Source organism: Aptenodytes patagonicus, chromosome 2 (genome assembly GCF_965638725.1).
Source record: "Aptenodytes patagonicus chromosome 2, bAptPat1.pri.cur, whole genome shotgun sequence".
NCBI lineage: Eukaryota > Metazoa > Chordata > Aves > Sphenisciformes > Spheniscidae > Aptenodytes > Aptenodytes patagonicus.
Window position 1 is genome coordinate 133,043,347 of NC_134950.1, and position 13,454 is coordinate 133,056,800.

At 39.1% G+C, this 13,454-nt stretch overlaps 1 protein-coding gene across 1 annotated transcript in view; it reads right to left on the reverse strand.

The window, feature by feature from the left end:
• The window catches only part of CHN2 (chimerin 2), a 167,443-nt gene that overhangs the window by 91,705 nt on the left and 62,284 nt on the right, over positions 1–13,454 (reverse strand). The window contains exon 2 of the mRNA XM_076331264.1: positions 6,713–6,751. Within this exon, the coding sequence (XP_076187379.1) occupies positions 6,713–6,751 (39 nt within the window). The remainder of the gene's footprint in view (positions 1–6,712; positions 6,752–13,454) is intronic.

Here is a 13,454-nt window from a genome sequence, read left to right on the forward strand (position 1 = left end):
CTTTCCACTCCAGAGTCGTGAGAAGAAGCTGACATGCAATGACAGTAATCAATTCCAGCGCAGACAGACTGTCTCTCCATAACTCCAATAAAAATCCCAGAGGTTTGCATTGCCTCCCTCGAGAAAGGCCTTCTGTATGCTGACCTTCTTGTATTTGGAAAGATCATGTCGTGTCTATGAATTTTTTTAAAAGTCCGAGTTTCTAGGACAGGGCTCTTCATAATGCTTGTGAAGCTCAGAATTATGCCACGAAAGGTGGTAGATTATGGGAGGAATATAAATGCCTGTAGGTTTGATGAACACAGAAACCCTGTTGCAGAAAGTGAATTGAAATGGTAGGTGTTACTCTTCAGCACCCTCTCCCACCTTCTGCACCTTCTCTTTAAATGGGGCTAGGAGTGATGAGATCTGAGAAGTGGGGAAGTCCTCGGCTTGCACCCAAGTTTGTCACTCAGGGGACGTGAAAGCTTTGGGGGCTTCTGTTCTCTGCTAATGTAAAAGTGGAAAAAAACATAACCTCTCCTTCTCCCAACCCAACCTTCATCCCTGGTTCCTCGGAGTGGCACAGAAAGAGAGTTCATGATTTCCTATATTCCCTATCAGTTTTAATGCATATGGATGTGATCCAGCTCTGAATTTGTACTGAGGCTTTGGATTTAACCTGCATCATTCAGCACTGCCAGATCTCCCATTACTTTTGCATAAGATTCCTGATAACTTGTGGTCTTTCTTACCTTTTGCAATTGTGTGACTAAGATTCAAGGCCTTCCTTTTAATCTTCTGTGATCAAATGACTTGTGTATCCAAAATAATTGCCGAGCAAAGCATGAAAATTTTGCTTCAAAAATCACAGATTGTTTTCAAAAACTCTGATTATTCTGGAGCCTAATATAATGATTTTAGAGTCCATTTCTGAATGCCTGAAATCAGTGTAACCATTGATTCAGCAAGTTACTCATGCTTAATACTAAACATATCCAAGAGGAAAATAGTAACTTTTTTCTTCCCCCATACATTTTCAGTAGAGAGAAGGAACTCTAAGGATTCAAAATATTGCAAGAATATGATCACTTCCCATTTAAAGGAAAAGATCTATTTCCCCAATTTATTAATTTCAATTTTAATTGAAAAATCATACTTCATAGAAATCCTATTTTTCAATAACCAAACCTGTTAAATATTAACTGACATCGCAAATTAAGCTAGTGGAGCTGTTTCTAAGATAACCTTGATAGCTGTGGTGCAAAACAAGTTGGTCTGAAGAACACACAGGTAGCCTATCTTGTGATGTGCTGCATTTATAAGAAATGAGAAAAGCAAAGAGCTCTCTGAAATGACCTAAAGGATCTCTGAGGCTGATAGTACTGGAGAAGGAAGGGTGGAGAGAAGAGTCAGCATTTCACAAAACAAAGGAAGGAATGACTAACGGGAGAGGGCAGATATATGAAAGACTTGAAAGCAAACACAAAAAACTGGATGCTGATAGGATGCAGTGGGATGAATCAGTGCAGGGATTTATGATGAATGCAGGGAAGACAAATCATCTTAACAACAGTATTTTGAATAGACTGGAAAAGGTTGCCGTCATTCTCAGAGAGGCACGGGTAATTAATCTGCACAATAATCTGAACTGAGAAAGATATCTGACTTAGGAATACATCAGAGGAAAATGTAGAAGGATTATTACTACACAAATAAATAATAATAATAAAAATAAAAAATTATATGCTGCCTTAAATGTGCAGGATGAGAAAATGGCCCCAAGTAACAAGCATGATTGAGATCATGAATGGTGGTAATCACAGAAAACATCATGAATGGGAAATGATTTCCTGGGAAAGATGAATTCAGATTTGGCCATATTAGTTTTAAATTGAAAGACATTAAACTGACAGAAAGACAACCCAGTGGAACTACTGGAGAGAGATGCAGAACCATTAGATGGAGGGAGAGAAGACAGATCGGGAACAGAAAGGACAGACTGAGAACCACCCATGGCATCGTGGTAAGGGACGCCAAGCAGTTCAACGGCAGACAAACAACACAGAAGAGACAGATAGGCACGCAGCTGCCAAGGACACCCAGAAAAGACACACAGCAAGGCAAGGGTGGAGGATGTAAAACAACAGTGAAAGTGCAGTTAAGTGAAAAACTAGGAAAAGGCAGTATCTCACAGACTAAGGTATTAAGAAGCAAAGCAAGTGTGACCGTACCAAAAGCTGTGTTCTTCTCTAGAAAGGTTCTCTCCTGCTTCTGCTTCAAATGATTGCTATATGAAAGCCTGCTAATGGGCTATGAATACAAGTGCAATATTATGGCTAAGGTGACTTGAGAAAAATGTGCCCTACAGCTAAGTTCCAATGAGCGTAGACACCTCATTAAATGACCTCATTTTCAGAAGTGCTGAACATCCTGCAGCTCTGCCCGATTTCATTATATACTTTTTCCAAGTGCTGGGCACTCACAATGTCAGCTGACATTGCTGAGACCCCAGCAGAGTCCAGGGGATGGTCAGAAGTTCAGAAAGCACATGCCCCTCACTTGCTTGCTCGAATGACAAACAAGCCTTGCCTTTCTGCCTCATTTTCCCCCCTCCACCTCTGAAAATCTTAAAACAGAATCCAATGAAATAATAGAAAAACACACTTATTTAATACAGTGGTAAGCAGTGATTGACATCTGACACAGTCTATTCCAGCATTTAGAACTGACAGGCAGGTTAGAGATAAACCCACTGTGATCATAAAGAAGATGACACTTGAACATAATGATGCATTATTATTTTAGCCCTGAGAAAATTAACCCTATAAAAAGTCAACTGTATGCAAAAAGAAAATGTATTATTACTGCTTAGAGAACAGCATCAGACTGGGAGTAGCTTTTTGTTCAGCATCAGATGCAAATGAAATGCACAGTAATAATAAACACTAAATATTAGACCAAAATGCAGCACTGTAATAGAAAAATATAGTAGCTTTTAACTGGCCCTTGAACATCTTTATCAGTTTCATAATTCAGACAGTATTCTGAATAATAATCATAAGTATCATAATCACCTGGGAACTTATAAAGTTAACAAAACTTTAATTTATTATTGAATTTCTAGGGGAAGTTTTCTTTGAGATGTAAGATCTCCCAGTTAGAATATATAACTATATTAAGTCAGAATATGTATCTCTCTCTTATTCCTGCTAGAGGACGAGTCTTGTCTCATGGCATGAATAAGGGAAGTTCTACAATATGTTTTAGAAAGGACTGTCTAATTCCGAAATCTGATCTAGGAAACAAAGGGATGACATGCCAAAATCAACACTTACTCCTTTTCTGACAGGGAAGAAGGACTATCACCAATTTCTTCATACTTTTTTCATTCTGCAGTGTGTCAGGAACTCAAGCTTTCTCCTTTAACTTACCTATGACTAGTGTTCAGTGATGCTCCAGCGGAGAGGAAAAATTCCTATCATTGCTTTTATAAAGCAGCAAAGAAACATACTGCCTTCTCTCTGAGAATGTTTCATAGAGTTCCTTAGTTTTACCTCCTCGGCCTCATCTCAGTCAGGCATTTATCCACATGCTGAGCTTGAACAATATGAGCTGTCCTATTTCTGTGGGATTACTCACATGCTTAATTAGGAACCTAAGTGCCTGGCTGAAATAAAGCCTTTATTTCTCACAAAACTAAGTCTCAGACACTGTGCTTATTATTTGATGAAGGGCAGAAGGCAGGGAAACTTTGTGAGGAGCTGAAGCATGGCATCAGCTGATGCTCTGCGCCTTGCCACATTGCTTCACGCCAGCGTACTGATCGTAAATAATGCAAATAAATGTTGAAGTGGCATTGACATTAGACTTGCTTAGCACATGCCAATCTCAACAGTGGCAAAAGGAGAAAAAGAGTGTTTTTACATCTCTTCAAAACTCAAGCACGTATGTGCTGTAGCTGGAAGTCAAAAACTACTATGCTGTTTCAGCAGTCAAACAAATTGCCTACTAGTCACATGAGGCAAGTAAGATCATTGGTTCTGCTCTAAGAGGGCAGTGCAGCACTGGAGCAGGTTACCCACAAAGGTGGCAGAGGCTCCATCCCTGAAGCTTTTCAGGACTTGGCTAGATAAAGCCATGGCTGTTCTGCTCTAGAGCTGACAATCGTCGTGCTTTGAGTGGGAAGCCGTATCAGAAGTCCCTGCCAACCCACATGTCTGTGATGCTTATCTTCCTTTCGTTCCTGCCTCAGTGATGGTAAAAAGGCAAAATGCAATTTCGTATAATATTCCTAACATACAGCAGACTACAAAAGAAATCTGTTATTGGACATTTATTTGTTAATCTGTTACTCAGGTATAAATGCAAGCAAATCCACTGCCTAGAGACCGCTGGCTGCTAGTAACTTTCCAGCTTTTTTCCCCAAGTCCCTTCCTGGTAATACAAAATTATTCTTGCCATCTATTTTATTCTCTGTGTCCCAGGGCTATCAGAAAAAGTCTGAAAAACCTTGTAGTCTGTGAAACCTATGTACCTTCTAACAATTCTTCATAAGCAAGTGAGGATCTTCTGCATTAGAAGTGTCCATCTTTTCCAAATACGGCTGAAACAACCTTGTACATTATGCCGAAGAGTAAGGCTTGGATTCTGAAAGCTGTTCCACTTTGATCGGCATTTGCCCAGGGATATGTGCAATACTGTTTATTTGAATACTTTGCCTGCATAAACAGGAAAATCTGCCTTTGTTGAGAAGCTAGAAGGATTGAAGCCTTGATCATGATGTCGATAAAAGGCAACATAGTGCACCTAAATTTATCCAGGACTTAAAAAAGAAATCAAAACTTTATGCAAAGTATCTTAATAGTACGTTAGCAAACTTTAAAAGTTACTAGCTAAAATACACTGAGAATAATTGTTAAATAGGCAGTAAACACAAACTGCTAAGAGTGAAATACATACACTAAGTTAAAACTGTGATGAGACAGGACAGTAGATTGCATCAAAGACTAATGCTATCGTTGGACATAACCTCTATAATTAATTTACCAGATTGGGATCTTTCCAGCAGAGTAAAGAAGTATACATTACCTAACATTGCAATGAAAAAACGTATGTCTGTGGCTAAGCAGTCTCAGCAGTAAACCTCTGTAATCTTAAACTATTTTCTGCATTTTGCAGCTGTGTAACTTTTTCCAAGGTCATTCATGCATGGGGTTCAGATGCTGAGGCCATACTTTGTCACTAGCACAATACTGGCATCCTACATATATCTGAATAGGAAATTATATATTCGTATTCTATTAGTTCATTCTGGTTTTTTTTAATTTTAAAAAAAGTTTCCTTGGACTATGTACAAGCTATCAGGCAAAAGTAACCAAAGTTTTTCACTGCACGCAGTGATCTGTCTGCTGCACCAGTGGGGCAACTAAGAGAAGGTAAGTAAAGGCATGTGCTTATTCCCTGACTTTTTAATGAAAACTTCCTGTAAAAAAGGAAACATCTGTCATTTCAAACCCTGGTCTCATCAGAGTCAATGGGAGCTTTTCCACTGATGTTGAGTAAGCCAGGTTCCTCTTCTAAAAGTCCTGCTCATGTGTCTGCTTCTTTCCAAGTACCCAGCAAAGTACGCTGGAATAGTCCAACTCAAATCAATACACTCTTGCTGATTTTTAAGGATGGTTTTCTTATACATTCAAAATAATGCAACAAAAAAAAGAAGTCTCTAGAAAACAGTGTTCTGAGAAGCAATTTTTGTAATTTAATGGCATTCTCAAATTTTGGTTGAAAAAATCCCAGTCCACTCTGAGGCAGAATGTCATTCTCAGGTAACACAGAGGTGATGTCTTTGAAGTCAGCAAGGTGGTTTAATGTGCATATAAGTGAAGGCAACAAGTTTATTCCAGTCTTTAAAATTATACATGCACATGCATGTAACTACTGTGATCCTTGTCTTTTTGTAGTTCCATTTTGGTAATGGCACTGTACTGAATTTGAAGTTGCCACAATAAAAGAGACGACTTTTGCTTAGTATAGTTCTGTATCTGATAACAGCAAAAAAAAGCCCCTCCGCACCCAAAGCTACAGTTTCATTAAAGTTCCAGTAAGGGTTTAAAAGAAAAATATCAAATTTAAAGGCCATCTTTAAGGTTTTTAAAAGCCAATATTTTGTCTTAGATCTATGCTACTTTATTAGAAAATACATTTGGAACAAAGCAAGAAGAGCATAAAATATGCACTTCTGCACTGCACTCTATGTAAATGATTTTTCTAAAGGCAGACAGGAAGGTTCAAAGAACTGATAACGGTGTCTCCAACTTCTAAACCACCACTTCAAAAATCAGCTTCTATTGCTAAGGATCAAAAAATATTATTATCTTGAAGTGATTTGGTGACCCATATAAAAAAACAAGTATACTCAAGCCTGACCTTTAGTAAACACATGAAGCATTAACCTCTACCTCTGGAATCCTTCCTGAAAATCTCAGCAGGGAAACCATGAAACCCAGGATTTGCACACTTTTAAGGCAACCCAGAGAGTCTGGCACTCATAACTCTGCTGCGCTTGCTCCATGGAAAACCAGAAAAGTTCAGGTTTCGCTGCTGTCCCATACAGTAATTTCTACAAGCATCTAGTACATTTATGTTTTTCTTCTAAACAAAGAAAGGGAAAAGACCTAACAGTGACACCTTGGTAAGGTACTAGGATTATTCAAATTTCTGGTATACTCACAGTATGATTTCCATATTGGAGGCTGGTATTCTTCAGCATCTAAAATAGAAATAAAAAGGGGGAAAGAAATCAGTCAATTGGCCACTGGGTCAAACTGTCGGCATGCATTTTTCTGCTGAGAGACCTCAGCTTGTCAGCAAAATTCACATTTCTTTCCCAAGAGAGATGCTAGCTCATTTACAGTACAGTTTCCTATGTGAGAGAAGAATATAAATTTCAACCACTTGTGGAACCAATGTGCTTTTTCCAAATTATTCAAATGTAACAGGAATTAATTTCTTACCAATTTGCATATAGTTTCCCGACTCACCAGTATTTTTAAAATAATTAACTAGACTGGTAACTACATTCTTTTTTTACTTTCCTTGGCATGATAAACAGACAAATCACTACTGGTTTTCAATCAGGTTTCCAACCCCCACTATTAAGATTTTAGAATGAGCATCAATGAATAATACACGCCTTCGCTAAAAAGATGCACAGCTCAGGCTGGACTCTGATGCACAGGCCCGACAGTTCCAACAACGAGATTCAATTACACTTCTTGAACCCACTAGAATATGCAATTGGCATATTTTCCAGAAACTGCATCAGCAAAAATAATAATAAAAAGTTAGAAGAAGGAAAGACTGCAAAGCCTGCAACTGGAAATAGACAATTATTGCCCTTATCAACTGAAGGGGCACAAAAAGAGTTGGCATCTTCTCTTAGCGCAAGAGTTATACAATGCTGCTGGGCAAATGTTTGGCAGGGGGAGCAGAGCTTCTGTCTTTAAAAGTGTTAAGTTTGTAGAGTCTGAGCTAAAAAAACCCCTGTTTTAAGAGCCCAGTGAGCAAAAGGCTCTCCAGGCTGGGAGGCAGACTGGTGCGACTGGAGGGCACAGCGAGTGTGCGGTCCCACTCCACAGGGAGGTTTCCAGCTCTCTGCAATAAAGGCTGTTGCTTCAACCACCAGAAATCCCAGCAGAGGCCAAGCTTGAGCGGTAGGAGTTAAGTAAGTTACCGGCCACAAAGGGTGGGGTACCGGGTACTAGTTTGGCTCTAAACTGCCACATTGCCAAACACTTTGAAGAGTCATTTACAGGGGGTATGTCATTAACCTCCTCATACTGTGCAAGTTAATGAAGGTGTTTGGTATTTACTAAACTTCTACTTAAGTTATGCTAATGTAATTCAATTATAGCCGCAGAGCTCATGCTCCCTGTCTATTTATATACACACAACCACTTTAAATATATCCCTGCAAAAGTTTGTTTACTAGGAATGTTAATCATTAACTACCATCTGCCACTTTTAACTCTATTGTTTCAAAAAAGGATAAATCTAGCAATGATCGCAGTTACTGCCTGGAATAATACCCTGCAACAATTTGCAGATATATTGCTCGGGAAACCCATTCAATTCCAGTTTCAACTGTATCCACTTCACAAGTTTGGCAAAATTTAAAATGCTACCAGACTGACAGAGTTATACCGTGCTGTGGCAATCCAAGAGTAATTAGCTTGCAAGTTCATTATACAGAAGGATTATTTTAAATTATATGAAGCTATTCATGAGACCAGTGAAATTTATTCATGCAAGAGCTGACTAATTTTTTCTCCTCTCACATTATAATGGCAATATATTACTCTTTTTTTTCCCTATACATCTGTTGCTCCACATACAGTTTACCGTAACACCATAATAATGTATATTAAATTCCTCTGTCATAATTCTGCACTAAAATGCAAGAGCATTTCTGAATTTGCTTGTTCACATAATGTATTTTTCCAATAGGAGAAACATTGACATAATGCAAATATCTGATTATCTATACTTGTGACTTCAGAAAAGGAAATAATAGTGGGAGAAACAATGAAAAACCGACGAGTATCAGTTGTTGCTTTAGTCTTCCAAATTAATTAGAAAAAGCACAGTAAATTGAACAGTGAAAGCTGATCTACAAGTGGCCATAAAGTGCTTCATTAGCTTGAGACAGACCGATGGTGTGGAAACACTGCAGCCTAGGTGAAGAACAATCATTCAGGAGATAGTCATAAAACAAAACTCCCGATGATTACGTTAGATTTGTCACGGTTATGAATCTGTCAGCCCAGGAAAGAGCGGACAGAACCATTCCTCAATAGCTAAAATAATTCTTAAGGGCAGCACACTCAGAGGAAAACCATGGGTTGCCGGCTCCGCATTTGCCCTTACAAGGCACTGCAACATCCTCTGTGATTCCTTCAGCTGATAACACATCCCTAAATCACAGGGAACAAAACTCCATATAGGTGATAGTATTAATACTGTTTATTGTCAAGCTATCATGCATGACATTTGATGGCATCCATTTGTAGGGAAATAAAGAACAATTAGTTTAAACACAACCTGGAGACAGAGGTCACGCTTAAGGATCAGGGAGATGCTTAATGGAACCCAGATATAGACTCTTGCTCCCTTTGTGGAAGGAGACCACTGGGCCCCTGTCCAAATGTGGGCCACGTACAGCCAAAGATGCCATTCTACATGGCTGTCGGCGTGGAAATTAGCCTTAGGACAGCAATTACCATGTCTGAATCACCAGAGAAATACATTGACTCTCCTCCTTGTATGACACAATCTTAGGGCTCCCATCCTGGATGACTAGATTAGACTAAACTTCAGCCCTTCTTAAGTCAGGGTTCAAATGAGACAAATCCTACCTGAGCAGACTGGATTATTACTATTTGCCCTTTTTTGAGATTTCTGTTCTGCTTCTTTTTTTATTAGTCCTCTTTTATTATAAGGTAGCTCTACTCCTTAAATCGTGCTCCACTCTCCATCACTAGACTTAACACAGCAGGTTCACAGAAGTTGCCAATAATAGTTTGGGTGGTCGGCTCAATTACTCAACTCCCACAGCTTCTGCCTTCACTTCTGGTAATGATCTCAGCAAGGACCACAAACCTCAGTTTTGAGCCACTTAGCAAAAATCAATCAATCAATCAGTAAATCAGACTTGGCACAAATGACAAGTGCCCCATATTGACCTCTCATTAAATGATATTCCTAACTTTGATCATAATGCCTATCACAACCCTCCCTGAAGGCAGGGAAAAAGGATTCACTGATGTATACTTAGGTGACAAGACAGGATCTCTCCTATTGCTGTTTTCTTGAAGGGTTCACACTTTCAGGTGACTTCTTGTCCAAATTCAGAAACTGAGCCAGCTAAGGTTGAAAGCCGTTGGTCACAGGAGAAACTCTGAGCACAAGATGAGTATCAGTTCTAAAAAACTCAAAAAAATGTCACAGGGCCAGCTATGATACACCTTTCTGAATCTAGAGACTCACTGTAAAAGAATTACAGAATGCCCAGTTTAGGTCTTTTTTATTATTTCAAGTCTTACCAATACTGTATCAGAAATGACCTTAGCAAAACCAGAAAAGCTAAGGAGTACTCACTGGAAAGACTAGAACTGGCAAAAAAGCATGAGAGCCTTCCCTGAATAATATTACAGGTGATACTGTTAACTAAAAGCTTTGAAACATATATACCAGTTGAGAAGGTTAATATTTATTAGAGCTAAAAAAGTAACTAGAAGTTAGTTGTACGCTAAACAGAACGGCAAAAGGAATGGCGAATGCTGACTCCTGGGGAATATTACAGCTACCAGAAGGTTTCTCAATGCATGCACAATTGACACAAACAGATACTGGAGAAAATTGTCAAACCAAAAATGATACTGTGGAACTGGAAAGTGGGAGTAAGGAAAAGCAGGTTAGTTCTTCATTTAATTTGCTTTACTCTTGACAGAATAGAGAGGATGAAAAGCATCTTAGGAATAAAGTGTTTTCATAAAGCTGATGGAGCACTGTAAAGCTGAATAAGCGTAAAAAGACGACAGTAAAGGGAGTACTGAAAAGTTGGCAAAGCTTTAAGCAGACAGATAACAAGTAAAACTACGTAAGATTTTTCTTTTTAAAGAAACATGAAGACAGGAGACAGTATTTCTGTAAATGATGGGTGGTAAACAGTTAATACATTACTCAGAGCCATTCTTAAGCAATTTCTGAGAAATGGGCTTACATTAATTATATAGTAAGTAAAGTTATCCATGGACTTCAAGCCTTGTTCTTCACAATGCCTGGCTCTGTACCAAAGGTGACACCTTTCTGGATGTAGTTGTGAAAGACACTGGAATGACTGAATTGCTTTTTACGACTTCCTTGTACTTTGTGAAGATGATGATGTAATGCCAGCGCTATCAGCACTGGGACTGACCTAGCTAAAGCAGGTCTAACAAGATACTGATTAAGCTAAAACTTTGATTCTTCTGACTACCAAGACTGGTAATGCGCTGGAAAGAGGAAACTCTGTTTTACAGGAAAGATCACAAATTATGTCACATGAATCAAACGTTTCTGACTTATAAGTGGCATTTCTAATTATAAGGGGAACAGTAACAAATGTCCATACTGTAGCTATACGCCATGCCCAGTTCTAGATATTCTAAAAAGTATTAATGATTCCTATGATCATAAAGAGTTATGCAGACTAGTAGCAAGACAGGTACCAATGGGTGACCATCATTCTTCGTTAATTTCTTCATAGCCACTATGAAAGAGAAGAAAAGATTTTTTTTTTTTTGCCTTTGTCCTTACTATAGCATTATAAAAAATATACTGCAGTTCACCTTGGAAGAACTGCCTGAGCCTGGATTTTCTGCCACCGTTGTCTGAAGTTCAGAATTCCTTTCCAGTAACGACTAATTTTAAAACTATGACCTGCGTGTGCAAGAAAAGACACTTGTGTGTGAGGAAGAGCCAATGTGGAAGCCACTGGCTTACTGGCAGTGTGCAGACAAATGATTCACTGGATGAACAAGTCTAGTTACTAATTTTTTCATCTTCTGTTGTTATTTTCAGGACCAAGACCAATAATTATTAGTATTTTAATACCTTTTGTATATATCATTTAAAGAGATTTTTCACAGTTTTACCATTTACACTTCAATATTTATAGCTTTGTTTCCAAAACATTAAGTTAATGTGTATTATTAAATACATTTTTCTTATTTTTATATATGTAATTATATATATAACAATAACATATAACTGTTGAGTAAAAGGCTATGTGAAAGACGAACAGTGTTTGTCCTCTTTAGGCACATACATTTTTCTTATATTTTTCTTCATACAGCCAGAATTATATTATACAATTGACTATAATGGGGATGGACATCACAGAATGGCTGAGGTTGGAAGGGACCTCTGGAGGTCACCTGGTCCAACCCCCCTACTCAAGCAGGGCCACCTACAGCCAGTTGCCCAGGACCGTGTCCAGATGGCTTTTGAATATCTGCAAGGATGGAGAGTCCACAACCTCCCTGGGCAAGCTGTGTCAGTGCTCAGTCACCCCCACAGTGAAAAAGTGTCTCCTGATGTTCAGATGGAGCCTCCTGTGTTTCATTTTTGTGGCCATTGCCTCTGGTCCTGTCACTGGGCACCACTGAAGAGAGCCTGGCTCCGTCCTCTTTGCACCCTCCATTCAGATATTTATACACTTTGATAAGATCCCCCCCGAGCCTTCTCTTCTCCAGGCTGAACATTCCCAGCTCTCTCAGACTTTCCTCATAGGAGAGATGCTCCAATCCCTGCATCACCTTAGTGGCCCTTTATAGGACTCCCTCCAGTATGTCCGTGTCTCTCTTGTACTGGGGAGCCCAGAACTGGAACCAGCACTCCAGGTGTGGCCTCACCAGTGCTGAGCAGAGGGGAAGGATCACCTCCCTCGACTTGCTGGCAATACTCCTCTTAATGCAGTCCAGGATACCATCAGCCTTCTTTGAGGGAAGGGTATATTACTGGCTCATTTTCAACTTGGTCCACCAGGACCCCCACGTCCTTTTCTGCCAAGCTGTTTTCCAGCCGGGCGGTCCTCAGCATATATTGGTGGACGGAGAGATTAAAGTGAAAGAGTAATAAGGGGGCTTCTTTGATAAGGTCAGTTCTTCTTCAACACATAAAACATCACTGCATTATTTGATTTCCACTCTGTGCTCAAAACTTATCAATTATAGAAGCTCATTTTCATCTTATCTGAACCCCTACTGCCTAATCTTGTGGATGGTGAAGGGCTGTTTTCATTTATTTTGCCCTCTCACCAATTAATATATACGCATACACAACTATCTCACATTGCAGTCACTTTGCAAACTATTTTAAATAGGCACTTTTTTCTATGTTTGATTGTCATTTGTCATACACCTTTGGGCGTTATGATTACTTCTATTACATACAGTAACTGTCCCTGCGGGCACATCTGACTACACTTTGAGAAAGAACATTCTTATTTTTTAAGTTGCAAATAATCATACTGTCAAATGAGCACCTCTCTTTAACTCCTGAGAAGTCACTGTTCCTTTGAAGAGCAAGATTAATTCTCTTGCCGTTAATAATTAGCGATGTAGCTGTTGAAACATTTCAGCGTGTCAAAAGCTCTGTTTAATGTTTCATTCAGAACGCACAGTTGCCCATGGAGGAGCCCACAGTTGCCAGCTTTATCGCTGAACCTTCCGTCATCGGTACATGGACAGCTAAAATATGGAATGAGACTTCAGCTTTTGTTCTAATGAGACACTTCAACTTTCAGCGTAAGGCACAGAAACAGAAATGATCAAATTGTTTATTTGCAACATAGTTCATAATTGGTGTATTAATTCAGATGATGGGTGCTTCCCACTGTGCTATTCTTTTTGTAAAAAAAATTCAGCAATAGT